The 27746-nt window shown below is 41.2% G+C and overlaps 1 protein-coding gene across 6 annotated transcripts in view; it reads left to right on the forward strand.

Annotated features, from left to right (window-relative positions):
- LOC140738468 (probable E3 ubiquitin-protein ligase HECTD4) overlaps window positions 1-27746 on the forward strand; it is a 318241-nt gene that overhangs the window by 85628 nt on the left and 204867 nt on the right. For 4 of the 6 annotated variants that reach the window (XM_073065772.1, XM_073065777.1, XM_073065774.1 and 1 more), the window contains exons 7-9: window positions 4439-4609; window positions 14159-14351; window positions 26159-26320. In XM_073065772.1, the coding sequence (XP_072921873.1) occupies window positions 4439-4609; window positions 14159-14351; window positions 26159-26320 (526 nt within the window). The remainder of the gene's footprint in view (window positions 1-4438; window positions 4610-14158; window positions 14352-26158; window positions 26321-27746) is intronic. The other 2 variants (XM_073065773.1, XM_073065776.1) reach the window with 1 other exon arrangement.

A 27746-nucleotide genomic window follows, 5' to 3' on the forward strand; every position in this document is an offset into this window, starting at 1 on the left:
TGCCTCTCTCCTGGCTAGACGCTTGATACTCCTTAGATGGAGAGATGTTGCCCCACCTACCCATGCGCAATGGCTTAACGACATTATGGCCTGCTTGGACCTTGAAAAAATTCATTATTCAGTTCTTAATTCGGATCTAAAGTTCCATAAGGTCTGGGGACCTTTTATCGAGTACTTTCATAACCTTCCTCCTGACTAGGGTTTTTTTTCTTCTTTTCGGTCCCTTGCTTTCAGCTCCCTTTTTTTTCTGGTAGTAGGCATTATTATCCTCTGCTGCTAAGTGTATTCACAGTCTGGGAGTTTGACTGTCCTGACCTATACTCTTCATACTGTGTTGTGGTCGGTCTGGAGTTGTTGTTGTTTTTTATCTTGTGTTTTGGGGCTTGGGGAGGACACTAAGCTTACCTATCTTTAATTTAGGTGCTTTTTTTGTTAAATTCTCTTCCTTTGTAGCATATTGTTATTGTACGCTTAATTTTGCACTGTATTAATGCTCCTCATTGGGATTTGGGGTTTTTAATTTGTAAAATGTTTTGAAAAACTAATAAAAAAATGTTTATTAAAAAAAACTAGATAAAGAGAACCCAATTAAATAACACAAACACACTTTATACTTGTTTGTTTATTTATTAATAAAATGATCTAATGTTACATGTATTTGCTGAAAAGTATATGAAACTTTGCCTTCAATAACTGGTGTGACCCCCTTTTTTTTTTTTTGCTGGACATTGGAAAAAATGTTGAATTTCCCCATGGGGATGAATAAAGTATCTATCTATCTATCTATCTATCTATCTATCTTGTACAGCGATAACTTCAACCAAACATTTCTGGTAACATGATCAACCAACAAAAATCACCCCAAGAGCAAGGCATAAAGGAGGTCACAAAGAACCCCAGGGTGACGTCTAAGAAGCTACAGGCCTCTCTTGCATTGGCTAATATCAATGTTCATGAATCAACCATCAGGCAAATACTGAAAAGCAATGGTGTGCAAGGCAAGATTGCAAGGAAAAAGCCACTACTTCCCACAAAGAACATTGCTGCCCATCTAAAGTTTGCTAAAGACCACATGGATAAGCCAGGAAGCTCTTGGAAGAATGTTCAGTGGATGGATGAGTCCAAAATAGAAATCTTTGGCTTAAATGAGAAGCATTCTGCAAACATTGCATTCCAGCATAAGAACCTCATCCCAACTGAAACGCGGTGGTGGCAGTGACACGGTCTGGGCCTGCTCTGCTACTTCAGGATGTCTTGACATCATTGATGGAACGATGAATTCTGAATGGTACCAGCAAATTCTAAAGGAAAATGTCAGTGTATCTGTCCATGACCCACTTTCTCTTCAGCTTCAGTTCAAGCAGCAAGACAACGATCCTAAACACACAAGTCAGTCTATCCAGGAATGGTTAAAGCAGAAGAAATTTCACGTTTTGGTATAGCAGAATCAAAGTCCTGACCTTAATGCTGTAGAAATGTTGTGCAAGCAGTTCATGCAAGAAAGCCCACCAACATCCCAGAGTTGAAGCAGTTTTATAAGGAGGAATGGCTTAAAATTCCTCAAAGCTGATGTGTAGGACTAATCAACAGTTATTGCAGTTACCCAAAGCTTTTTGTTGAGGTTATTGCTATACAAGGGAGTGACACCAGTTACTGAAAGCAAAGGTTCACATACTTTTTCCAACAAATACATGTAATATTTGACCATTTTTCTCAATAAATAAATTAACAAGTATAATGTTTTTCTCTTATTTAACTGTATTCTCTTTATCTAGTTTTAGGATGTGTGAAAATCTGATCATATTATGTTATATTTATGTTGAAATGGAGAAAATTCTACAGGGTTCACAGACTTTCTAACACCACTGTACATGCCTGTTTTTTTATTGTACCTGCACCTCACTAATTGTGCACATAATAATAAGTAATAATGGAAACCATTAAGGTAGAGTTGAAAAGGAGATGGAACCATTGGTGGGAGACAGTCAGTTAGGTGGGACTGTTTAGTGGATGGAACTGGGAGGGGATGAAGATGGATGCTGTGGGGCTAGAGAGAGCAAGGAAAAGGGAACAAAAATGGAATGACTGCAGGTTGATTGGAAGAAGAGAGGGGAACAGGAGGGAAAGGTCAACAGAAATTGGAAAATTCAAAGCTTGTGTCCATTGTTAGCGATAAGGACCACTGACATCCTTTGGTAGGTTTGTTATTTGTGTGTCGAGTTTACTGATGAGTTTGGGCTAGAAGGTACCTCCCACATGTGGGGCAAATGTGTGAAGGTTCTGTAATTGAGGTGCCACCTACAGGAAGGATGTGGATTCTATAGGAAGAATGCAGAGGAGATTTACAAGGATGTTGCCTGGATTGGAGAGTGTGCCTTATGAGAATAGGTTGAGTGAACTTTGCCTTTTCTCCTTGTTGCGATGGAGGATGAGAATTGACCTGATAGAGGTGTACAAGATGATGAGAGGCATTGATCGTGTGGATAGCTGGAGGCTTTTTCCCAGGACTGAAATGGCTAGCACAAGGGGGCGTAGTTTTAAGGTGCTTGGAACTAAGTACAGAGGGGATGTTGGGTAAGTTTTCACAGTGGGTGCATAGAATGCACTGCCAGCAATGGTGGTGGAGGTGGATACAATAAGATCTTTTAAGAGAATCTAAGATAGGTACATGGAGCTTAGAAAGATAGAGGACTATGCAGTAGGGTAATTCTAGGTGGCTCCTAGAGTAGGTTACATGATTGGCACAACATTGTGGGCTGAAGGGCCTGTAATGTGCTGTATATTTCTATGTTCTACTGCTTGTTCTTGCAACTGTTGTTTCCCTTCTGCTTCAAAATTCATACCATTGGGTTGAAGACTAATGAGCAATATGATATGTTATTCTTTGCATTAAACCTCACCTGACACTGGAGAAGGCAGAGGACAAAGACCATTCACACCATTCTCTGTAAATTCTTGAGACTGTTGTGTGTGAAGATCCCAGGAGACTGGCAGTTCCTGAGATTCTCAAACCACCAACAAGCATTCTATGGTTAAAGTCACTTTGATCATATTTCTTCCCCATTCTGATGTTTGGTCTGAGAAACAATAGAACCTCTTAACCATGTCTGTATGGTTTATGCATTGTGTTGTTGCCAAATGATTGGCTGACTAGATATTTGCATTAATGACCAGATGTGCACTGTATCCAATAAAGAGGCAACTGAGTATATATTGCTGCTTACCTCAGTTCTTTTCATTTCAAAATTGCGTTGACTGCATTTGGAAATTATCCCTTATAATTTGTTGTATCAAAGCCACTAGCGATTCTAATTACCAACCTTTCCAGTTATTGAAGAATTCCAAACTGAACAAAAGCATTTTCCATCAGAGCTAGGACAATAAGAAGCATACAGGAGGCAATATTAAACTTAAGGCAAGCATAAAAGGAACAGACTAATACCTTGGCTAAATTAGTTCAGAAGGATATGAACCTATACATGTACAACAGACCTGAAGAGCTGGATACTGAATTCAATGGCATATTACAGCATTTGATTGTGCTATTGGCAAAAATATTGTTTATATTTATTATTGGTGCAATGCATTTGTTGGACAGCCAGCAAAATAAATACATTGTTGGAAAGCTTTCACATTGAAATGTGAATTTGAGTGAGAGTGTGGTTTAGAAAAATGATGAAAATGATTGTTTGGTGAATACTTCATGCAATCCAGGAGAAAACTGTATACATAAATTCCAGCAAATTATAAACAGCCAAAAATGATTATTTTTTTGTATGCAATGGTGACAAATAAAGTTGCAAACAAAATGTAATAAATGTAACAGAACAAGCTGTAACTATGAGTATTGAAAATCTTGCTCAGTTTTCTGTTTAGGAAATGAGTCTTTTGTTGAAAGCAATCTCCAACACCTAAGTTTGGTTTATGTAATTTGGAATTGTACTTTATAGTGGAAGGCTGGTATAACAAGAATATTGCCAACAGGGAATTAGGTGTAAAATGGAAAACTGTATAATCTTAATAAATAAATTTTATATTTGAATCTTAGTATTGGCCTTATAATACCAACTTGTATAATAAAAAAATAATAATTTGTGTACTGTTGACCTAAGAATTGCTAACTTTGGTCTTGTTCAGATTAAGCTTATCTGTTTCATCCTGAAGTATATAAAGATAACGAGCACCTTTATATTTGTATTAAAATACAAGTAGCGGTAATTGTTTACAAACTAATGTGAGTGAATGCCACAATTTTTAAGTATAGATGACTGTACTTCACTGATGTAGACCACTGTGAATACTCATTGATAAAATAATGTTTTAAGACTGATCACTGTCAGCTTCCAAACTGAATCCTATACCTCACAGAAATATGCTGTATTTCAGGTAGATTAAATAGCACTCTGTTTTAACATTTTGTTTGCTCTTCCTTGTTCAGGTTTCCCAGGTAGTCTCCATGCCATCAAATCACTTCCCAGTTGGCAGCAACATGACTACAGTCCATCTCTGCTCAGATGGAACGTACATCTATTGGATCTGGTCTCCTGCTGGCTTAAATGAAAAAACTCCCAAGGGTCATTCTGTTTTCATGGATGTTTTTGAACTGACGGTAAGTTTCTGGATGCTTTCCTTAAGAAGTTGCTTTGGAGATGCCTCGTTGTATTTGTTTTGAACCTATTATGATTTTACATTACCTTAATCTATTATTTATTAAGCTTTCAGAATTGTTGAATCATGCAATCTGATTAGTCTGGCAAACTTCCCTCAAGGCAATCAATGTGGTAAACCTCTTCTGAATTGCCTCCAGTGCCTTAACATTCTTAAATAAGAAGAGAAATATTAACACATTATTCCTGATAGGGTCTCATTAAGTCCAATACAACCTTAAATATGGCTTCTCTACTTCTGAATTTAATTGTCCTTGCAGTGAACGATAACATTTTATTAACTTCCCTACGAAATAAACTACCCACATGTAAGCTTTCTGTGAACTATACAACAGTGTAGCACTGGACTGGTCATTTAGTCCACAATGTATGATTTTGATCCCAATTTATACCAAATGTCATCCTGTGCATCAATCATATGCCTCCACTCTCTTCATATTCTATCTAAAAGCCTCTTAAACTCCATTGTTTAAGGGTACTGAATCACGGCTGTATGAGATGCGTTTGTATCTTCATTGGTCCCACTGAAGGATGTTGATTTGAATGCATCAGTAATTCAATTACTGAATGGAACCGGGCTGATACAAGCTGATTATCGGGACACATTCTGAGATTAAAGATTTTAACAGCCTGATTCCACTCCTAGCCCTGCTAACCGATTCCAGGCACCTACTCTTCTCTATGTATAAAATTTGCCCCTCATGTTGTCTTTCAATTTTCCCCTTATAACCATAAAAGAATGTCCTCTGATAGACACAAGAATGTCTGCAGATGCTGGAAATCCAAAGCAAATCCAAAGAGTTCTGAAGAAGGGTCAGATGAAATGTCAACTGTGTACTCTTTTCCATAGATGCTGCCTGACCTGCTGAGTTCCTCTAGCATTTTGTGGATGTCTCTGATGTTTGACATTTCTACCTTGGAGAAAAGATTCTGATTTTGTACCCTATCTATGCTTCTCTGTCACATCTTCCTTTGTCCTCTGATGGTTGAAGGAGAACAACTCCATTATGTTTTTCCAACTTTTCATTGTACTCCCATTGTACTCTGGGCAGCATCTTCGTAAGCCTCTTCTGCACCCTTTCTACATTCTTCTTATAACAGATGACCAGACTGCACATTATACTCCGGGTGCAGATTGAATCAGAATTACATTAATTATTACTGACATACAGTTGCAAGAAAAAGTTTGAGTACCATTTACAATTGCCTGGTTTTCTGCATTCATTACTCATAAAATGTGTTCTGATCTTCATTTAAGTCACAATAATAGACAAACACAATCTTCCTAAACGAATAAAGTACAAATAATTGTACTTCTCCTCAAAACAGTATGTAAACCTCTGGGATAATACCTTCTACAAAAGCTATTTAGAGTTGGGTGGGTTGTAAAGTGGCCTGCCCTATTTAAAAAAAAAAAAGACACACAGTCAGGTTAGTGACAGAGCCTGCCCTTCTCAAGAAAGATCTGTTTTTGTGCACCCATACCTTGATCAAAACAACTTTTAGAGGACCTTAAGAATTGTACAAATAGATGAAGCTGGAAAAGGCTACAAAAGCATTTCTAAAGGCCTGAGTGTTCATCAGTCCACAGTAAGAGAAGTTGTCTACACATGGAGGAAATTCAGTACTGTTACCACTCTGCCTAGGAATGGGTGTCCTGCAAAGATCACACAAAGAGTGCAACATGCAGTTCTGAAGGAGGTGAAAAAGAATCCAAGGGTAACAGCAAAAGACCTGCAGAAATCTCTGGAGCTTACTAAAGTCGCTGTTCATTTGTCCACTATAAGAAACACACTGAACAAGAATGGTGTTCGTGGATGGACACCACAGAGGAAACCATTGCTCTCCAAAAAAAAAATTGTTATACATCTCAAGTTTGTAAAAGACCACCTGAGACAATGTTTTGTGGATAGATGAGACAAAAATTGAACTTTTTTGCAGAAATCCACACTGTTATGCTTGGAGGAAAAAGGGCACTACAAATCAACACCAAATCTCATCCTAACTGTAAAGTGTGGAGGAAGGAGCATGGTGGTTTGGGGCTGCTTTGTTGCCACAGGGCCTGGACAACTTGCAATCATTGAGGGAACAAGAATTCAATATTGTATCAAAGCATTTTACAGGAGAATGTCAGGGTAGCAGTCTCACTTCAAGCTTAATGGAAGTTGGATGATGAGCAAGACAGTTATCAGGGACACAAGAGTATAACAACACAGAATGGTTTAAGAAGAAGAAAAATTGTGTTTTGGAATGGCCAAATTAGAGTCCAGACCTTAACCCAATTGAGATGCAGTGGCATGACCTGAGAGGGCTGTTTATGCAAGTATCCCAGAAATATTCAGCAGGTTGTTCAATAGGTACATTTAATGTCAGAGAAATGTATACAATATACATCCTGAAATTCTTTTTCTTCGCATACATCCACGAAAGCAGAGGAGTGCCCCAAAGACTGAATGTCAGTTAAATATTAGAACCCCAAAGCCCCCCCAACTCCCCTCACCCATGCATAAGCAGCAGCAAAGCTACAAACCCCCCCCCCCCAGCAAAAAAGGATCGACAACCCCCCACCGGACACTCACGCGTGCAACAATGCAACAACAAAGACATTACTCCTTCACCCAGTAATTCAACATACCACAGGCTCTCTGTCTCCCTAATAAGGGAAAAAGAGGTGTCCTTGTTTCACAGCGAGAGGGGAGTCATAACAAAACAACTCGCCAATTTATAGTGTTAAAAGTCTTTTGCGTCCCTTCTTCCAAGCTCTGTACCCAAAGATCTTGGGTCTCTGAGCTCACGGCCAGCAGCCAGATCGCTGCTTTTGATCTTCCATCTACCATAACGCACCAGGTGAGGGCACCGATCTCGAGTCCACCTGCCTGCAGATCCACGAAAAGCTGGTGCCCTGAAGGTGCACTAGTCTTATAGGCCACGTCCTTGGCATATCAAAAAGTGGCCAGTAGTGACACCACGAGAGCGGGGACCATTTCTGCAAAGAACTGAAGTCAGCATGTAACTCCAGGTCAGGGTCTTCAAAAGAACCCTGAAAAGGAAAGAGATGTTTAAAGATATAGAGCTGTTTTTGAAGATGCAAGTAAAGGAGTTGCCATTAGACCCCATCGTCCTCCTAAGCTCTACCATTGATGAACTGAAGCAGTTTTGTATGGAGGAATGGTCTAAAATTCTTCCTTGCTGTTGTGCAAGTCTGATCAGCAGCTTCAGGAAATGTTTGGTACAGGTTATTGCTGCTAAAGGTGATTCTACCAGTTATTAAGTACAAGGGTTTGCATACTTTTTCCAGCCTGGATTATGAATGATTAAACAATATGTTTAATAAAAATAGGAAAAGTACAATTGTTTGTGTGTTATTAGTTTAGGCAGATTGTGTTTGTCTATTATTGTGACTTAGATGAAGATCAAGCTATATATTAGACCATAAAGCCATAAGATATAGGAGCAGAATTAGGCCATTTAGCCCATCGAGTCTGCTCCGCCATTTCATCATCGCTGATTCAACTTCCCTCTCAGCCTCAATCTCATGCCTTCTCGTATCTCTTCATGCCCTGACCAGTCAATAACCTATCAACTTCTGCCTTATGTGTGCATAGAGACTTGGCCTGCACAGGTGCCTGTGGCAAAGAATTCCACAGATTCACCATGCTCTGGCTAAAGAAATTACTCCTCATCTCTGTTCTAAAAGGACGCCCCTCTATTTTGGGGTTGTGTCCTCTGGTGTCAGACTCTCTCGCCATAGGAAACATCCTCTCCATATCCACTCCATCAAGACCTTTCACCATTTGATAGGTCTCAATGAGGTCCCCTTCATTCTTTTGAATTCCAGTGAATACAGGCCCAGAGCCATCAAACACTTTTCATATGACAAGCCATTCAATCCTGGATTTTATGAGTAATTAATGCAGAAAACCAGGTGATTGCAAAGGGTTCAGAAACTTTTTCTTGCAACTATATTGTGAAATTTGTTGATTTGTAGCAGTAATACTGTGCAATACATAAAATATGCTGTATAAATACCGATACTTGTATATATTAATTAATTAAGTGTGAAAACCTAGTGAAATGGAATCCATGGGTTCATTGTCCATTCAGAAGTCTGATAGAAGAATGAATTTTTATACCACTGGAGAATGACTTCCTTACTCTTATACTTAATACCCCTGCCAAATGAAGGCAACCAAGCCATATGCCTTCTGTACCACCTTATTCATTTGCATAGCCACTTTCAGTGAACTATAAACCTGGACCTGTAGATCCCTCTATACTTAAATGTTATTAAGGGAGTCAACAATTAATTGTAAATGTTCTCTTTTTATTTGGTCTCCCAATGTGCAATGGCTCACACGTCCAAATTTAGCTGCATCTGAGTCTTCTCTGCCTATATCTATATCTGATCTGCAGTACCTCCTACTGTATTCTTTGATCGTCCTGTACACCATCTACAATTCCACCAGTCTTGGTGTCATCGGCAAATTTGCTGATCCATCCATCTATATTATCAACGAAGTCAGTGATGTATATCATAAACAAGAGGTCCAGCTCCAATCCTTGCAGACCAACACTGGTCACAGACCTCCAACCAGATTAGTAGCCTTGCAACCTAATCTGCCTTTGGGTAAGCCAGTTCTGAATCTAAACCTGCAATTTATCTTGCATCCCATGTAGCTGCACCATCTGATAAACTACCAAGAAACCTTATCAAATGCCATACCAAGTCCAGGTCAATAATATCCCTGCAGTATCCTTATCAAGCTCCTTTGTCACCACCTCAAAAAAACTCAGATCAAATTTGTAAGGCATATCCTGCACTGTACAAAGCCATGCTGACTGTCCCTCAACAGAATCACATTTATTATCACCAACATATGATGTGAAATTTGTTAACTTGACAACAGCAGCAGTTCAATGCAATACATAATATAGAAGAGGGAATAAAAAAATAATAAATAAGTAAATCAATAGATTAAAAACATAAAAAAACAAAAATACTGTATATTAAAAACAGGTAGTGTCCAAGGGTTCAATGTCCATGTAGGAATCAGATCGCAGAGGGGAAGAAGCTGTTCCTGAATCGCTGAGTGTGTGCCTTCAGGTTTCTGTACCTCCTACCTGATGGTAACAGTGAGAAAAGGGCATACTCTGGGTGCTGGAGGTCCTTAATAATGGACGCTGCTTTTCTGAGACACCAGTACTTGATGTCTTGGATACTTTGTAGGTTAGTAATTAAGATGGAGCCAACTAAATTTACAACTCTCTGCAGCTTCTTTCGGTCCTGTGCAGTAGCCCCGTCCCTCCCCCCATACCAGACAGTGATGCAGCCTGTCAGAATCTCTCCACAGTACAGTTTATAGAAATTTTTGAGTGTATTTGTTGACATGCCAAATCTCTTCAAACTTCTAATGAAGTATAGTCGCTGTCTTGCCTTCTTTATAACTACATCGATATGTTGGGACCAGGTTAGGTCCTCAAGAGATCTTGACACCCAGGAACTTGAAGCTGCTCACTCTCTTCACTTCTGATTTCTCTATGAGGATTGTTATGTGTTTTCGTCTTACCCTTTCTGAAGTCCTCATTCAGCTCTTTAGCCTTACTGACGTTGTGTGCCAAGTTGTTGCTGTGACACCACTCCACTAGTTGGCATATCTCACTCCTGAACGCCCTCTCATCAGCACCTGAGATTCTACCATATCATCAGCAAATTTATAGATGGTATTTGAGCAATGCCTAGCCACACAGTCATGTGTACATAAAGAGTAGGGCAGTGGGCTAAGCACACACCCCTGGGGTGCGCCAGTGTTGATCGTCAGCAAGGAGGATATGTTATTACCATTCCACATAGATTGTGATTTTCTGGTTAGGAAGTCGAGGATCCAATTGCATCCAACAGGCTATGCCTTTCCAAATTTGTATAAATCCTGTCTCTCAGTATTTTCTGCAATAGCTTCCCTACCACTGATGTGAGGCTCACTGGCCCATATTTACCTGAATTATCCCCATTTTCCTTCTTGAACAAAGGCATAACATTTCTCTCTTGGACCTTATCTGTTGCTAGAGAGCACATGAAAATTTTTGTCAAAGCCAAGCAATCCTCCTCCCTTTGAGTAGTGTGCATTCAGTATAGAGTTACAGTATTGTGCATGTGAAGTTGGGTTAAAAAGAGTCGAGCTTAAGACACACCTGTCTGACCATTTTTAGTGGAAGGAGAGAAATATTGTTGCTGAGCTGGCAATTTTAGAACCTCCTAGCAAATTACAAGTTACTGTTGACCTATGATGAGGGAACTTATAGAATTTTTTTTTTCAGAAATTCAGCTCAATAATAGGCGCTCTGGCCCAATACGCCTGTGCACTCAAATATACCCATATGACCAATTAACCTACTAACCTGCACATCTTCAGAATGTGGGAGGAAACCAGAGCATCCGGAGGAAACCTGTGCGGTCGCAGGGAGAACATTTAAAAACTCCTCAGACTCTGGATGAATTGAACCTGAGTTGCCTGTGCTGTAATAGCGTTATGCTAGCTGCTGTATTACCAAGCCACTCCAAGCTTTCAAATCATGATAAAATATTGTTTCAAGCTTCATCATTTGATTGATTAGGGTTACCATTTCAATGTTCCAGTCACCCTGTGGCTCATAGTGTACTCACTTGGTGATTTGATTTTCATGGCGATCTCTGACCCATGAATTGCAGCAAAGATTTGATTTTAAAATATCTTTATTTTTCTCTCATTTTTATACTAAATTTTACTGATACATCCTTAAATAACACAAAAATTTTTGATTTCTTGTGGGAAATTAATAGTGTCATCTGAGATGCTGTAATTAATCTTATTACGTCTGAAGTGGACAAAAATTTGGCTTTCTATTCATGAATGTTATCCAGAATATTTTTTTAACAGTGAATATTGGGTTAGTTCAGAATCAAAATGGTAAAATTGACCCATAATACTATCCCACCTTTGTATAAATTGCTGACAGTTCATGTTAGTAATTTTACATTATTAGTGCATAAAGCCAAAGGTGAAGAAAGGACCAGGTTTTTGTTCAGCTAAAATAATATCTCTTTTAACATTTTGTTTCCCTTAAGCTGTTCCTGATCCATTTTCCACAGATGTTGATTGGAAATTCAGTTTTCTCTTTACAATATTCTCAGATTGGCAAACCAGGCAAGATCAGAAACAATAATGGAGAGAACTCTACCTTCTCTTCCAGCAGGCTGCCGATGCTCTCCAACTTGAATTAGTATATTATTTCATAACACAAAATGAACTTTCCCTAAGGTTATGATTTTTTTTTAAAAACTTTTTTTATTGTTTTCAAATAGTTACAGAATAAATGTGCATGAAAAAAAAGTGTTACCCAGCCCCCCTCCCCTTAATCCCTCCCCCCTAACATCCCTATTAAAAAAATAAGAAAGAAAAAAAAAGGGAATGCCTGGATGTTGGAAGATCCCCACATGATCCACGGAGTTCTCATTTTTTTAATATATGTTAAAATTCTTTTTCTTTTTCCTGGCCCATTAAGCCCATTAACATTAAAACTTTAAAAATTTAGTAGATTAGTCATTATTTTTTTTATTATATTACTCCAATCTATAATAATACCTAATCTTTCCACTTTCGTGGTATCCTGGGAAATCTTTATAAAAATCTCCATGTTGCTATGTGTGTCCCCACCAATCATCCAGGCAAAAAGATAGAAAAAAAATTAAAATATAAAGGAAAAAAAAAATACCCCCCTACTAATGTTGTGGAAAAAAGACACAACATTACCCCCCTCTGCTGTACTGGTCATGGCAACCGCCATGATTACACACGTGAATCCCGCAGTAACCGATCCACAGCTTCCCAGCCCCCCCCGCAACACAAAAAAGTATATGTATAAGAAGAGAAAAAAAAATACTATTCTCATTTAGTATTTCTAAAATTTTGCTTTTCTCTTCTATAATATCCATAAATGTCCATCACTTCTGTTCCTTGGGTCTATCTTCATCTTTAATCCATTACGTTTGGAAGCCTCTATGTGTAATTAACGAATAGATGGAAGTTCTTGTACAAACTCCTCCGCTTTTCGATAATCGGAAAAAAAAATTTTTCCCTCCTCCAAAAAAATTATCAGTGTTGCTGGATGACGCATTGTAAATTTATAACCCTTTTCCCATAAGGCTTTTTTCTCTGGGTTAAATTCCTTCTTTCTCTTCAACAGGTTGTAACTTATATCAGGATTAAAAAGAATTGGTTTCCCTGCTATCATCAGTGGCCCGTTTCTATTTTTGGCACTTTGGGCAGCGGCCTTCAGGATCTTTTCTTTGTCTTGGTATCGTAAGCATTTTATCAAAATTGATCGTGGGTTTTGATCAGCTCGAGGTCTTGACCTTAAAGATCTATGCACCCTTTCAATCTCAATTGGAGTTTCTCTTTTCATTTCCAATTTTTCAGGAATCCATTTTTGAAAAAAATTTATTGGATCTTCTCCTATATCTTCTTTAAGTCCAACAATTTTAATATTATTTTGTCTACTGAGATTTTCAAGCTTATCAATTTTTTCCAAAAATTGTTTTCTTTCTGATGTCCAAGCAGTATTTTCCTTTTCCATTTTGTCCATTCTTTCAACCATGACTTCCGTTGTAGTTTCCAAGTCCGTAATTCTTTTTTCCATTTTTTCCTGTCTCTTTGTCATTTTATCAAGCATAATCTCCATATTGGTCATTTTTTTTTCGAGTATTTTTTGATTATTTTTAATTACTTTTAATGTGTCTAATTTACGCATTATTTGCCTCAAAGTCTTTTCTATATTTCTAGAAGGACTTCTACCTCTTTCTTCATCTGATCCTTCCGAGAGATTTGACTCTCCCTCCGATTCGCTATCACTTTCAGTTGCAGTGGTAGCTGGGCTTTGTAGTTCTTGTTGCTCCCGTTTGCGCATGCTCCATCCTTCGCGTTTGCGCAGTTCACGATGGTTTTTTCCTTTGGAAGTGGCCAGTGTTGCCACAGTCTCCTATTCCGTATCGCCGGTGATATAATGTACCTGAGACCGCGGTTCCTCGGTAGACGTGGGCCTTGTTCTTGTTCCAACTTGCGTAGTCTTCCTGGTATTAGTTTTCTTCATCTTCCTTCCTTGAGGCATAGCTTGACACAGTCCGGAGTTGTTTATAAGTAACTTTTAGAAAGTATTGACTAACTTTTCTTCATTTAAACATTAATTTATTAACTTTTTACGGGAGAGCTGGGTCCCTGCGTCTCGATCCTACGTCATCACGTGATGTCCCCAAGGTTATGATTTTAATATGAACATAGAATTAAGTAATTGTACAATATGTTTTGTTTAGTTGTGTAGGATCCTACTTGCAATGGTAGGTAGGTAGTTAATGTCAATAAACTGCGTTAAAATCTGTCTGTAGAAACTTATGCAAATAAGTTTGTTTTGAATTGCAACCATCTTTTTAGTCATGACAGTTTGTTTCTTTTCTGTACTAGGTGCACAATGAGATCTGCACTGCACACCCTCTGCATGAGCGATGTATTTTGACAAGGAAAGAAGGAGAATCTGCGAAAAGTATAAATGAAATGCTGCTGAGTCGACTTTCCCGATACCGAGCTTCCCCTTCAGCCACTTTGGCTGCTCTTACTGGCTCCACAATTACCAATACATTGAAGGAAGATCATTCTGGTAAGAAGAAATTGTTTTGTGTTTTGAATTCTTTGCCTTTAAATATTTTCTTGAGTTAACTGTTAATAGTTTCATCTTGTCTCTGTATTTAACGTTTGAGGGTTATTGTAAATATATTATTTGATTAAGCATTCTTTGTTTACATAATGCATTATGGGTTACTTGTAAAAGTATGTAAATGGCATATGGCATCAAGCCACTATATGGTAAGTGCGCACCTTGCTTAATATCAAAAAAACAAATGTACATGAGTTTTCTCCCTGCTCCCTTGTTTTCCTTTCAATTAGTTTTTATGTTTTGGAGTCACATAACATAACTGTCTCAAACATACTTGCATTCAAAGTTGCTTAGTCTTTATTATTGATGATCTGTTTTTTTAAGTAACTGCTACGCTGCTGTTGAATATTATTTCTGGCTTTCATATTTGAATCTAGTCCACCTTCTCCATGAGTGATGTAACAAGAAATGAAGGAGGATCTGTGAAAAGTATAAATAAAATGCTTCTGAGTCGACTTTCCCGATAGTGAGCTTCCCTTTCAGCCACTTTGTCTGCCTTGTGATGAACGTGTAATTCTCAAGAAAGAGAGCAATTCAGGGTGGTCTTAAATTAGATTTTAACTGGTACACGTCTACAGAGCGAAAGGTTTCTTGTGATGATGTGAACACAGGGAAATGATGATGTTGTAGCTTAGTAATTTTCTGAAACATGGAGGTTGACTCAAAAGAAGCAGAAGGCAAAGACCTTTACTGGTTCTGTACTTAACATTGAAATTGCTGTCATTGGGTCTCAAAGATTCTGGCTGATGCCAAAATGGTAATTTGTAATATTAATGGAAAAGAGTTGAAGCAGTTTGATATTTAACTCTATTGGAAACATCGCTTAACAGAACAATGTTTGTTGCAAAACAGAAGTTGAATATTTGCAGCATTAGAGGTTAATAATCTCCAATAACTTATAGGTTGAGAAGTATTGCAAAATATGTTTTGTACTCATTCTGCTTTCTTTGCTAAAGTCAATTTTCTTGTATGGGAGAATTCTTCTAGTGTGGCGAAGGTGTGGTAGGTAAAATACCTGAGTGTCCACGTTTGCGATGTGCCGGCTGCTTACTGTTTTACAAACAAACCTGGAACTTTTCAGTATAATTTTCTTGGGGAAAATTAGATTCCGCTGATTTGGTGATTTTATCAGGCAAATAATAAGAGAGATTTTAAAATAAATGAGAGTATATGACAAGAAGTTCCATATTAAATCAATTAAAGCATGTTTTTAAAATGTTGGGTGAAATATCCTTGGTAAAATTACACTTAGATTTTGAACTTTCCTGCTCATTTCTGGATGGTGTCACTCAAATGGATGATCTGCTTCCTGCTCATTGTAGTTCCCTATTAGCTGCCAAGAACACAATACATTATTAGAATTCCTTTTAAATTGTTGTCTTGCTTCTCCAGTTAGTCATAAAAATTGTAGTTTGGGGTGCTGTCATCTACATTTTGTTTAAAGTACTGTAGTGCATTAGGATTGTGTTCCCAGCATGTTTTTGCTTTTGCTGGCCTCAAGCTTGCACACCGTGTACTTGCACTTATCAGTGATGAAAGAGCTTAAGAGCTTGAAAACCACCTTGAGGAACTCCAGTAGGGATGTCCTATAACTGACATGATTGTCCTCCACCCAGCAGAACCATCATTCTTGGGCTATGTATGATTACGAGTGGAGATATTTCCCAGATTCCCATTGACTCCAGTTTAACAGGGCCCTTGGTGCTGTACTAGAATTGTGTTGCTTCAATGTCAAGGGCAGGTACTTGTGCAATCCATTATTATGTTTTATATTTGTAATTAATTTAGATCACTTTGTAGAGATAGACAATAAGTGCAGGAGTAGGCCGTTCAGCCCTTCGAGTCAGCACCGCTAGTCAATGTGATCATGGCGAATCATCCACAATTAGTACCCTATTCCTGCCTTCTCCCCATATCCCCTCTCAATCAGATCCCCTCTCATCCTTCTAAATTCCAGTGTATACAAGCCCAGACACTCCAATCTTTCAACATTTGACAGTCCCACCATCCCAGGAATTAACCTCGTGAACCTACGCTGCACTCCCTCAATAGCAAGAATGTCCTTCCTCAAATTTGGAGACCAAAACTGAACACAATACTCCAGGTGTGGTCTAATCAGGGCCCTGTACAACTGCAGAAGGACCTCTTTGCTCCTATACTCAACTCCCCTTGTTATGAAGGCCAACATGCCATTAGCTTTCTTCACTGTCTGCTGTACCTGCATGCTTACTTTCAGTGACCAATGAACAAGGACACCTAGATCTCGCTGTACTTCCCCTTTTCCTAACTTGACACCATTCAGATAGTAATCTGCCTTCCTGTTCTTGCCACCAAAGTGGATAACCTCACATTTATCCACATTAAACTCCATCTGTCATGCATCTGCCCACTCACCCAAACTGTTCAAGTCACCCTGCATTCTCCTAACATCCTCCTCATATTTCACACTGCCACTAAGCTTTGTGTCATCTGCAAATTTGCTATTGTTACTTTTAATCCCTTCATCTAAATTTTTAATGTATATTGTAAATTGCTGCGGTCCCAGCACGGAGCCTTGTGGTACCCCACTAGTCACTGCCTGCCATTGTGAAAAGGACCTGTTAATCCCTACTCTTTGTTTCCTGTCTGCCAACCAATTTTCTATCCATGTCAGTACCCTACCCCCAATACCATGTGCTCTAATTTTGCCTACTAATCTCCTATGTGGGATCTTATCAAAGACTTTCTGAAAGTCCAGATACACTACATCCACTGGCTCTCCCTTGTCCATTTTCATTGTTACATCCTCAAAAAATTCCAGAAGATTAGTCAAGTATGATTTCCCCTTCGTAAATCCACGCTGACTCGGACCGATCCTGTTACTGCTGTCCAAATGTGCCGCTGCTGCTTCTTTCATAATTGACTCCAGCATCTTCCCCACCACTGATGTCAGGCTAACTGGTCTATAATTCCCTGTTTTCTCTCTCCCTCCTTTCTTAAAAACTGGGATAACATTAGCTACCCTCCAATCCTCAGGAACAGATCCTGAATCTATAGAACATTGGAAAATGATTACCAATGCATCTATGATTTATAGAACCACCTCCTAAGTACCCTGGGATTTATCAGCCTTCTATCAGATCTGCTTTGACTTTGACATGAAAGATTCTTTTTCTGTTGATCAGTGTCAAAAATAGCCAAGTTAAATCCACAGCGGTTCAATGTTGTAAAACAACAAAACCTGAAAACTTTCAGGGGTGGGGGGGGGGGTGAATACTTTTTATAGGCACTGTAATTCTGAAATGAAGATGGTGACTGAGAAGAGGGTCTGACAACTGATGCAATAGAATTAAACACATATTTACAAATCGTCATGAAAATGAAACGTTGTGGCAAAGGAAAAGATGAACAGTGTAATTTCAGAGTATGTTTCTGAGTCGAGATGCAATAATGAAGTACAGCAGCTCAAACTGTTGACCGTTATGCACTTAGCCCTGGTCACATCATTTTTGTTCATCTGGTGCCTTGAAGTTGTTGACACTCAGTTCCAGTAAATTAAGAATCCCCACTATGGATACCCAGGCACTGAAGTTTGAAGCTGGAAAGTAAAAAAAAAAAAAAATATTATTCACAGGATCTGGGTGATATTGACCACATCAGTATTTTTGTTTGTGCCTAGCTGAAACAACCTGAGGCAATTAAAACCATATTGGTGAGTTTGGGGTCACTCATATGACACCAACTGAGGTTGGCAGATTTCCTTCTCTGCTTGAGATGTTTTTATCACTGAGATTAGCTGTAATTTTTAAAAGTTTAGTCTGTGATTTGAATTTAAATTGTCCAATTTCAAGTCGTGGCTAAAGTATTAGGCACTGAAATTGGTTTTGTTCGGGCTCGCAGCAAAATTAAGGTTATTGGATAAGGAAGAATATCAGAAAACAGTTCTGTATGTCAAGTTGATTTGCTTAACCTCACTTTCCTACTAGGTCATCTAGGTGATCATTTATTGCACATTTCGAACTAAAATTTCACATTGTGTTTTAAAGAATAATTGCTTCTGTTGTTCATTTAATATTTTAATAATATTTGAGTAATATTGTTCAACTAAGCATTCTTGTTGGTTTAAATAATTATGGATTATATGTAAAAGTGTGTGAATGGCATACGTCATCATGTCACCACATCAGATGTGTGCGCCTTGCTTAAAGTAAAAACGAAACTAAGACATATAGTCCCAGCTCCATGTTTTCCCTTGCAGTTAGTTTTATGTTACGAAGTTACAAAACATAAGTGGCAGTGAGCAAGTTTTAAATGAACCCGAGATGACTGCCTATCTGATGAAGTGCAGTTTTTTTTTTAAAGTGAGTTTTTGAAAAAAGAAGCGCAATGAGAAACAGTTGAGTTTTTTTTTAAAAAGCAACGCAGCATGTGCTTATTTGGGAAGGGACAGAGATGTTCAAGTTTTAAAATAAAAGGCCGAAACGAAAAAATTCTTGATTTTTATAAACTATACTAGGTGACGTTGATTAATTTAAAAAAAGAAATGGCTGGTTATATCAGAAAGATAGATGAGTCTACTTACATAGAAGATAACTGGCTGTTAAATACAGAACAAATTGAGCTGTAGTTTGAAGCAAATGAAATAGCCAATGAGAAATGAGTGCCAGTTTTGCTGAGTGTATTAGGTGGAAGAGCATACAGTTTGCTTAGAGGTTTAACTGCTCCAACAAAACCAGCCGAAATGAGCTTTGCTCATATCGTGAAAGTAATGCAAGAACATTTAGAATTGAAACCATTTGTGACGACCCACTTCCCAGCGTACTCGAACCGGCTCACAAAGTGGCGCGCGCTGGCATTGAGGCCAGTCCCAAAGAGGGCGCCAAGCCTGTTTCACCAGCAAGCGGAAAAGCCCGTGCGCGGAATGGGACTGTGAATATGCACCCCTTATAGCATTCCCGCCCAGGGAGGGCAGGATCAGGAAGGCTTTAAAGCGAGGCCGCGAAGTTTGCATAAATCTCTTTTTGCAACTACAGCTCACCGACTCCGTGTCGTTATTTCAGCGCTGCGTGTAGCACACCGCTACAATTGGTGACCCCGATGGCCCAAACGATATTCGGGCCGAAGATGAGTGACGCCGCATCTGTTCATGCAGTTTTGTTAAAACTGCCAAGCTTCTGGACACTGCGACCTCACCTATGGTTCCAGCAAGCAGAAGCCCAATTCCACATTCGGCAGATAACCTCGGATGCCACATGTTACTACTACGTGGTGAGCTCCCTCGACCAGGAAACAGCGGCCCAGGTTGAGGAGTTCATACAATCGCCTCTGGAGGACGGCAAATACACAGAATTCAAAGCCCTGCTCATAAGGACTTTCGGACTCTCAGGGCGCGAGCGAGCTGCCCGCTTACTGCACCTGGATGGTTTGGGGGACAAGCCACCGTTGGCTTTGATGAACGAGATGCTCTCCCTGGCCGGAGGTCACAAGCCCTGCCTCATGTTTGAGCAGGCATTCCTGGAGCAGCTGCCCGAGGACATACGCCTGCTGCTGTCGGATGCGGATTTCAGCGACCCCCGGAAGGTGGCGGCCCGGGTGTATGTGCTGTGGAAAGCCAAGAAGGAGAGTGGGGCGTCCGTCGCACAGATCACCAGGCCACGCTCCCAGCAGCAAACCAGACCAGGCCCGGCCGCAGAGCCCGCAATGGTGCTTCTACCACCAGCGGTGGGGCACAGAAGCCCGTCGCTGTAGCCCGCCCTGCAAGTTCCCGGGAAACGCCAGGACCAGCTGCTGCTGATGGCTGCAGCAGCTGGCCGTCAGGATAGCCTTCTGTATGTGTGGGACAAGCGGTCGGAAGGCCGCTTTTTGGTCGACACTGAGCCGAGATCAGAGTCTTACCTCCGACGAGTTACGACACCTGCAACAGAGCACCAGGTCCCACCCTGAGGGCCGCGAACGGCAGCATAGTAAGGACCTACGGCACCCATGTGGTGCGGCTACAGTTCGGCTCCAGCCGGTTCATGTGGGACTTCACACTGGCCGCCGTAGCCCAACCGCTCCTGGGGGCGGATTTTTTGCGAGCTCACAGCCTACTGGTCGACCTGCCAAGGAAGAGACTAGTCCACGCCGAGACTTTTCAAACGTTCTCCCTGGGTGAAGCCCAGTTACCGGCCCCACACCTAGACTTCATCACGCTGTCCGACAACGACTTCACCAGAGTCCTGGCGGATTTCCCATCTGTTCTGGCACCGCAGTTCACGGCAACCACGCCCAGACACGGCGTACAGCACCACATCCCGACACAAGGACCACCCCTCCACACCCGTGCTCGAAGGCTTCCCCTGGACAAGCTCCGACTGGCAAAGGAGGAGTTCAAGAGGATGGAGGAATTGGGGATCATACGGCGGTCCGACAGCCCATGGGCCTCCCCCCTGAACATGGTGCCCGAAGGAACAGGGGGCTGGAGACCATGTGGCGACTACCGTAGGCTGAACGAGGCTACTACACTGGACCGCTACCCTGTGCCGCACATTCAGGACTTTGCAGCAAACCTGCACGGCGCACGGATCTTCTCCAAGGTAGACCTCGTCCGGGGATACCATCAAATCCCGATGCATCCGGACGACATCCCCAAAACGGCACTCATCACCCCTTTCGGCCTTTTTGAGTTCCTCCGCATGCCGTTCAGCCTAAAGAATGCCGCACAGACGTTTCAGCGGTTAATGGCTGTGGTGGGACGCGACCTGGACTTGACTTTCATCTATTTGGACAACATCCTCATAGCCAGCAGCAGTCGTCAGGAGCATCTGTCCCACCTCCGTCAACTCTACGCCCAACTGAGTGAATATGGCCTGACAATCAATCCGGCCAAATGTCAGTTCGGGCTCGACACCATCGACTTCCTGGGCCACAGGATTACTAAAGATGGGGCAACCCCTCTGCCCGCTAGGATAGACGTGGTCCGTCATTTCCCCCGACCCAAGACAATCAAAGGCCTTCAGGAATTCGTGGGTATGGTGAATTTCTACCACCGCTTCCTCCCTTCAGCTGCCCGAATTATGCGCCCCCTGTTCACCCTGATATCGGGTAAGGGCAAGGACATTACCTGGGACGAGGAGTCCGCCACCGCTTTCATTAAAACCAAAGAAGCCTTGGCAAACGCCGTGATGCTAGTGCACCCCAGAACGGACGTCCCTACCGCCCTCACAGTGGACGCATCTAACACGGCAGTTGGTGGGGTGCTGAAACAACTCATCGTGGGTCGCTGGCAACCCCTGGCGTTTTTCAGCAAACACCTATGACCACCCGAGCTCAAATACAGTGCTTTCAACTGGGAACTGTTGGAGCTATACCTAGCAATCCGGCATTTCAGGTACTTCTTAGAAGGTAGGCCTTTCACCGCGTTCATGGACCACAAACCTCTTACCTTTGCGTTCACGAAAGCATCCGACCCCTGGTCGTCCCACCAGCAGCGACATCTGTCCTACATCTCTGAATACACAACAGATGTCCGGAATGTCTCGGAAAAGGATGATGTCATGGCGGACGCATTCTCCCGCCCTAACATCCAAGCCCTGTCCCAGGGGGGAGACTATGAAGCACTGGCGGAGGTGCAGCAGGCAGACGAGGAGATCCCTAGCTACAGGACTGCAGTCTCCGGTTTGCAGCTCCAGGACCTCCCCATAGGCCCAAGTGAGAGGACCCTACTCTGTGACGTCACCACTGGCCAACCCCGCCCCATCGTCCCGGCAGCCTGGCGGCGGTGCGTTTTCAACTCCATTCACAACTTAGTGCACACCTCCATCAGGTCAACCGTCTGGATGGTGGCCAACAGGTTCGTTTGGCACGGACTCCGCAAGCAGGTCAGTGAATGGGCCAAAACGTGCGCGCAGTGCCAAACAGCCAAGGTGCAGTGGCACACCAAAGCTCTGCCGCAGCAGTTCCACCCCACCCACCGGCGTTTCGACCACATTCATGTGGATATCGTGGGCCCTCTGCCAGTGTCACGAGGAGCACTCCTGACTATCGTGGACCGGTTCACCAGATGGCCAGAGGCGGTCCCGCTCACCGACACCACCTCCGAATCTTGCGCCCGGGCACTGATCGCCACCTGGGTGTCCCGCTTTGGTGTACCGGCCCACATTACCTCCGACAGAGGCGCCCAGTTCACCTCCAGCCTGTGGTCAGCGACGGCCAGCCTTTTGGGGACACAGCTTCACCACACAACCTGCTTACCACCCACAGTCGAACGAACTGGTGGAGCATTTCCACCATCACCTGAAGTCGGCTCTCATGGCCCACCTCAAAGGACCTAACTGGATGGACGAGCTTCCCTGGGTCCTGCTCGGAATCCGCACGGCGCCCAAAGAAGATCTGCACGCCTCGTCGGCCGAGTTGGTGTATGGCGCACCCCTGGTCGTCCCAGGAGAGTTCATACCAGCCCCAAGGGGGCAAGAGGAAGAACCCTCAGCAGTCCTGGGCAGACTACACGAGAGGCTCAGTAACCTGGCCCCCATACCCACTTCGCAGCATGAGCAGAACCCGACCTGCGTACCCAAAGACCTGCAAAACTGTAAGTTCGTTTTTGTACGACGGGGCGAACATCGGGCACCGCTACAGCGGCCCTACGAGAAGCCGTTTACGGTGATCAGAAACAAGAGGTCCACATTCGTGCTGGACATTGGGTGGAAAGAGGAAGTTTTCATGGTGGACCAACTCAAACCGGCCCATGTGGACTTGGCGCAGCCGGTCAAGATTCCGGCACCGCAGCGCAGAGGCAGACCTCCCAAACAGAGTCCAATCCAGACTGTGGACATTGGGGGATTTATCGCCGGTTCTGGGGGGGTTATGTGGCGACCCACTTCCCAGCGCACTCGAACTGGCTCACAAAGTGGCGCGCGCCGGCAGTGAGGCCAGTCCCAAAGAGGGCACCAAGCCTGCTTCACCAGCAAGGGGGAAAAGCCTGCGCGTGGGACGGGACTGTGAATATGTGCCCCCTACAGCATTCCTGCCCGGGAAGGGTGGGATCAGGAAGGCTTTAAAGCGAGGCCGCGAAGTTTGAATAAATCTCTTCTTGCAACTGCAGCTCACCGACTCCGTGTCGTTATTTCAGCGCTACGTGTAGCACACTGCTACACATTGTTGATTGCAGAATGCTATAGGTTTCATAAGTGGAACCAAAAGGAAGGAGAGTCCATTTCAGTGTACATAGCAAATTGAAGAAACTGTCTGAGCATTGTCATTTCAGTGATGGGCTTAAATATGCATTGAGAGATCGCTTAGTTTGTAGAATCTTACAAGAAAGCATTCCTGAAACACAAGTTACACTTTTAAAAAAAGCAGTTGAAATAGCTGTATCAATGGAAACAGCAGTCAGAGATGCAATTGAGACAGACACATAAATTAAAAATGAAAATGAATACGTGCAGCCCCAGCTTCATGTTTTTCCTTTCAATTAGTTTTATGTTTTAGAATTATAAAACGTAAGTTTCTAAGCATGATGATTGGTAGAAGATAAATTGCAACTAAAGGCAAATTCAGTACTTAATAAGTTTGAAAAGTTTTTTTTTTGGTTGGGGAGGGCAGGGTGGAGAACAGTAGCCTAATAATTAAGTTATTGGATAGTAAATGAGAGACTAGTCTTAATAAGCTGGAGATATGAATTCAGACTTGGGAATTTCAATTAAGTAAATGATCAAATAATTAAAAAATCAAATCAGTACACTTAATGATGACCTTGGAATTACGGTACCGTCATAAAAAATTGTTAAAGTTCAGTGTTATCTTTAGAAATAGTATATCTTCCTTTTTGTATCTGTGTGTTTGTCTATAGCAATACAGTTGATACTGAACTGGCTACTCATATGTCAACAAAATAGTTAAAAAAACCATATGGAGACGTAAGAGATGACAAATATTGGAAATCTGGAGCAACACAAAGTGCTGGAGGAATATAGTGGGTCAGGCAACCTGTGGAGGGAAGTGAGCTATCAGTGTTCAGTTGGAGACACTGCTTCAGGACAGCAAAGAAAGAGGGAATAACAAAATAAAAGGGTGTGGGGAGGGTAGAACAAGAACTGGTGAGAAAAGGAAAATGGGGGAGCAGGGAAGTGTGAATGATGTAAGAAGGTGGGTGGTGATAGGTGGAAGAGCTGAAGAAGATGAAATCTGAGAAGGAGAGGGCAGTGGACAATGGAATAAAGGGAAGAAGGTGAGGCATATTCATAAGTTCTAGGTTCTGATTAGATTCATTTCATTTTTGTAAACACCGCTTTGCAAAACTGCATCTGAATAAATCTTCCTCCTAGATCGCTATCTGGTAATCAGCAGTATTTATCTTGTTATTTTTGTTTAATTTACCAGCAAATCCCAAATACCCTTGCACTTTAGCATTTACTGTTTCCTTATTATATAAAAATTTATTTTTCTTTCCATTGCTTAACTTGTCTCTATCCATTTGGCGATTCTTTGCATTCCTCTCTTCCCTCACCCCTCCCCCACCCCCAGTTTATCATACCTGAATTTATGTTGTTAGGTTGCAAAGATAGTGCTCATGGCCAAATAATAAACCAAAAAGAGGAAGGAGCTGATTCATCAACTACTGTTTGTAGATATGAGCTCTGATTTGGGTAGGAAAGTTCCAAGAACAGAATTTTTTCCCCATAAAAAGATACGGGGTTGAACCGAAGCGGATAGAGAGAATTCTGAGTGATTGTCATCACTCTGTTCTCTGTCTTTGAGCAATTTAAAAATTCCTGGTGCTTCTATACCCCTTCATTTCATGTACCTCAATTTTGCTAATCAACTTTTCATGTGGAATTTTTTCAGTTGTCTTTTTAAAATAATATTTCTTGAATCAAACTTTGTGTAATATCATCAAAAGATTCAATCAGTTAAATGTAACTGCCCTTTTAATAAATTTGTTTTGTATCTCCTTTATTAACTAAGACTTTCTCAGTTTTCTTTAATGCTTTTGTGATTATTGTTTCTGTAAAATTTCTCTACTACCAAAACTTCTGTTCTTAATGATAAACATCTCAGACATTTTCTTGCATGCCTTTTTTGACAAGAATATCACATTCACCATTTTCCTGGCATCTACCTTGTTTGAAAGTCATGGCCAGCCAATCTTCACTTTAACCTTCCTTCCCTCAGTGAAGTGAAGTCTTTTCCCACCTGAACCAGGTGATCTCTTACTTGAAGCATGATCAGTCTTTTCAATTGTCCCTCTGGATTAATTTTCACTACATCTCAAGCACCTGAACTTCCTTTCTGAGGCTTTCTCTCAGACGAGGTCATCATTTGTCTTGGCTCCAGTTCTGTGCGTATGAAGTGACCAATGAAACACTGTAAGAGGGACCCTTCTATTATAGATGTGGCAAGAGATGCTGATGGATTAGGTATATGGGTAGATTGTGAAGTGATGCACCTCTCCACCTTTCACACAGATCTTTTCAGTGCTTCCAATATGCAATCTTGAGGTTCTCAATACCATCCCGAATGTTCCTCTCCATTTTGAACAATCCTGGATCTGTTATTCCCAGGAGTTTGGGTGTCGATTTGTATTCAATGTGGTTTTTTATTGTCTAGTTGTGTTTAATTTAAGCACAGTACAAATTTGTTTTAATTTGACTAATCTAATGTTGGCCACAAGTTGATGAGAATCACTTTGGTATCTCTTTTCTCTTAACATTACCTGATTAAAAGTTAGGGAAACAGAATTAAGCCTTTGTTAATAAATTTTCTTTGCATTAAGAGTGTTTTTTTTTTAACAGCAGCAAATACAAGCTGTGGCTTACCTTTGAAAACCTTAAGGAAGACCCCTATGTATACATGTGGAACGTACCTGGTGATGCTTAGTGCACCACCAGGCGGATCTGGAAGTTCTGCAACACGCTCTTTATTTGGTGGTACAAGTGGATTGTCCTCTTTAAAAGGTAAGTCACATTTGATTTAAAATTACCTAGGTACATTATGTAATGAAATGTTATCATGGTACCAGTACTTTCAAAGACAGGTATTACCAAAATATTCTTTTGCTTGTATAGGTCTTCTAATTCAGACTTGTTAATTCTTGTGTGTGGAATTGTTTACTGGATGTTATCTTGTAATGTAGCCAAAGTTTATGGGGCCAGAATGTGCAGTTATTCTCTTGAATGTGCTTAGTTCAAAAGCAGTTTCATGTAGGTACAAATGTATCCAGCACTTTCAGAAATGGTACTAACTAATACAATTCATTTAATCAGAATAAGTAATTGCTGCAATTAGAATAATAATGAAAACTGAAAATGTTTGAAATAGCGGTCACATAAATAGAAGATCAGATGTGGAGAGAGAATCAATTGTGATGACCTTTCTTCAGAACTGGGAAAAGTTAGTGCTGTCCTTTTTTATTTTAATTCTATACCTGTTCGTCATGTGGCATCTATCTACCGTCTGTGAGCTCATAGAATCATAGAACAATTTAAGGTGGGAACTACTGCTCTCATTTTCAAGAGATTGGGCTTGTTATTCCCATGTTATTCCCATGGATAAACTCCTCATGGCAGATTCTTTTATTTAACATTTCTACATCCTTTTTTGGGTGGCAGGCTGGAGATACGTCTCAATCAAAGGAGATGTAGGGTGTTCCTTCCCTCTGCTAGCCTGCAGTTCACCCTTGGGTAAGGTGTAGCACCTGCTTAGCCCCCTGATCAGGGTCACGTGAAGCCATGGGAGCAGGTAATGGATGGTCATATGAGCAGCTGGTGCATATCACAATTCCTGGTTACTGCCAGGCAGATGATCTCTGAAGAGTATTCATAATGGCTGGGATCATCTGTCTTGTAAAGACACTGCCCAGCAAAAGGCAATGACAAACCGCTTCTGTAGAAAAATTTGCCAGGAACATATCCCATTACAGGTATTTCCCTTTTTGTTGTTCTAATGAACTGTTAGTTATCTGAAACAAAAAAGGTTTTTCCTCTCTCCATAGATGTCTTGCTAGCTGAGAATATTCAGCATCTTCAGTTTTTATTTTATATTTTCAGAATCCACTGTATCTTTCTTTCATATTAAAATGTAGTTAATTTTTAAGAATTAGTTTGTGCAAGATTGGCAGTTAGGACATACCAATTGAAAAGGCAAGTTCTATAAAGTTCTGGGGTGGAATTGAGTATATGGAATATTCACCTTGGTCAGTATGTTCTAATGTTTTTCTTCCTCTTGCTGTTTAATGTATTTGCAGTTGAGATAGATGAATGTGTTCATGATGAAATATGTTTAGTTTTACAGCACAGGTGTAACATCAAGCATTCAGGCCTGGAGATCCCAGAAATGGCCAAAAGTGAAATTTAAGGCTGATTTATACTTCTGCGTAGTAGC

Source organism: Hemitrygon akajei, chromosome 14, assembly GCF_048418815.1.
Source record: "Hemitrygon akajei chromosome 14, sHemAka1.3, whole genome shotgun sequence".
NCBI classification, from domain to species: domain Eukaryota; kingdom Metazoa; phylum Chordata; class Chondrichthyes; order Myliobatiformes; family Dasyatidae; genus Hemitrygon; species Hemitrygon akajei.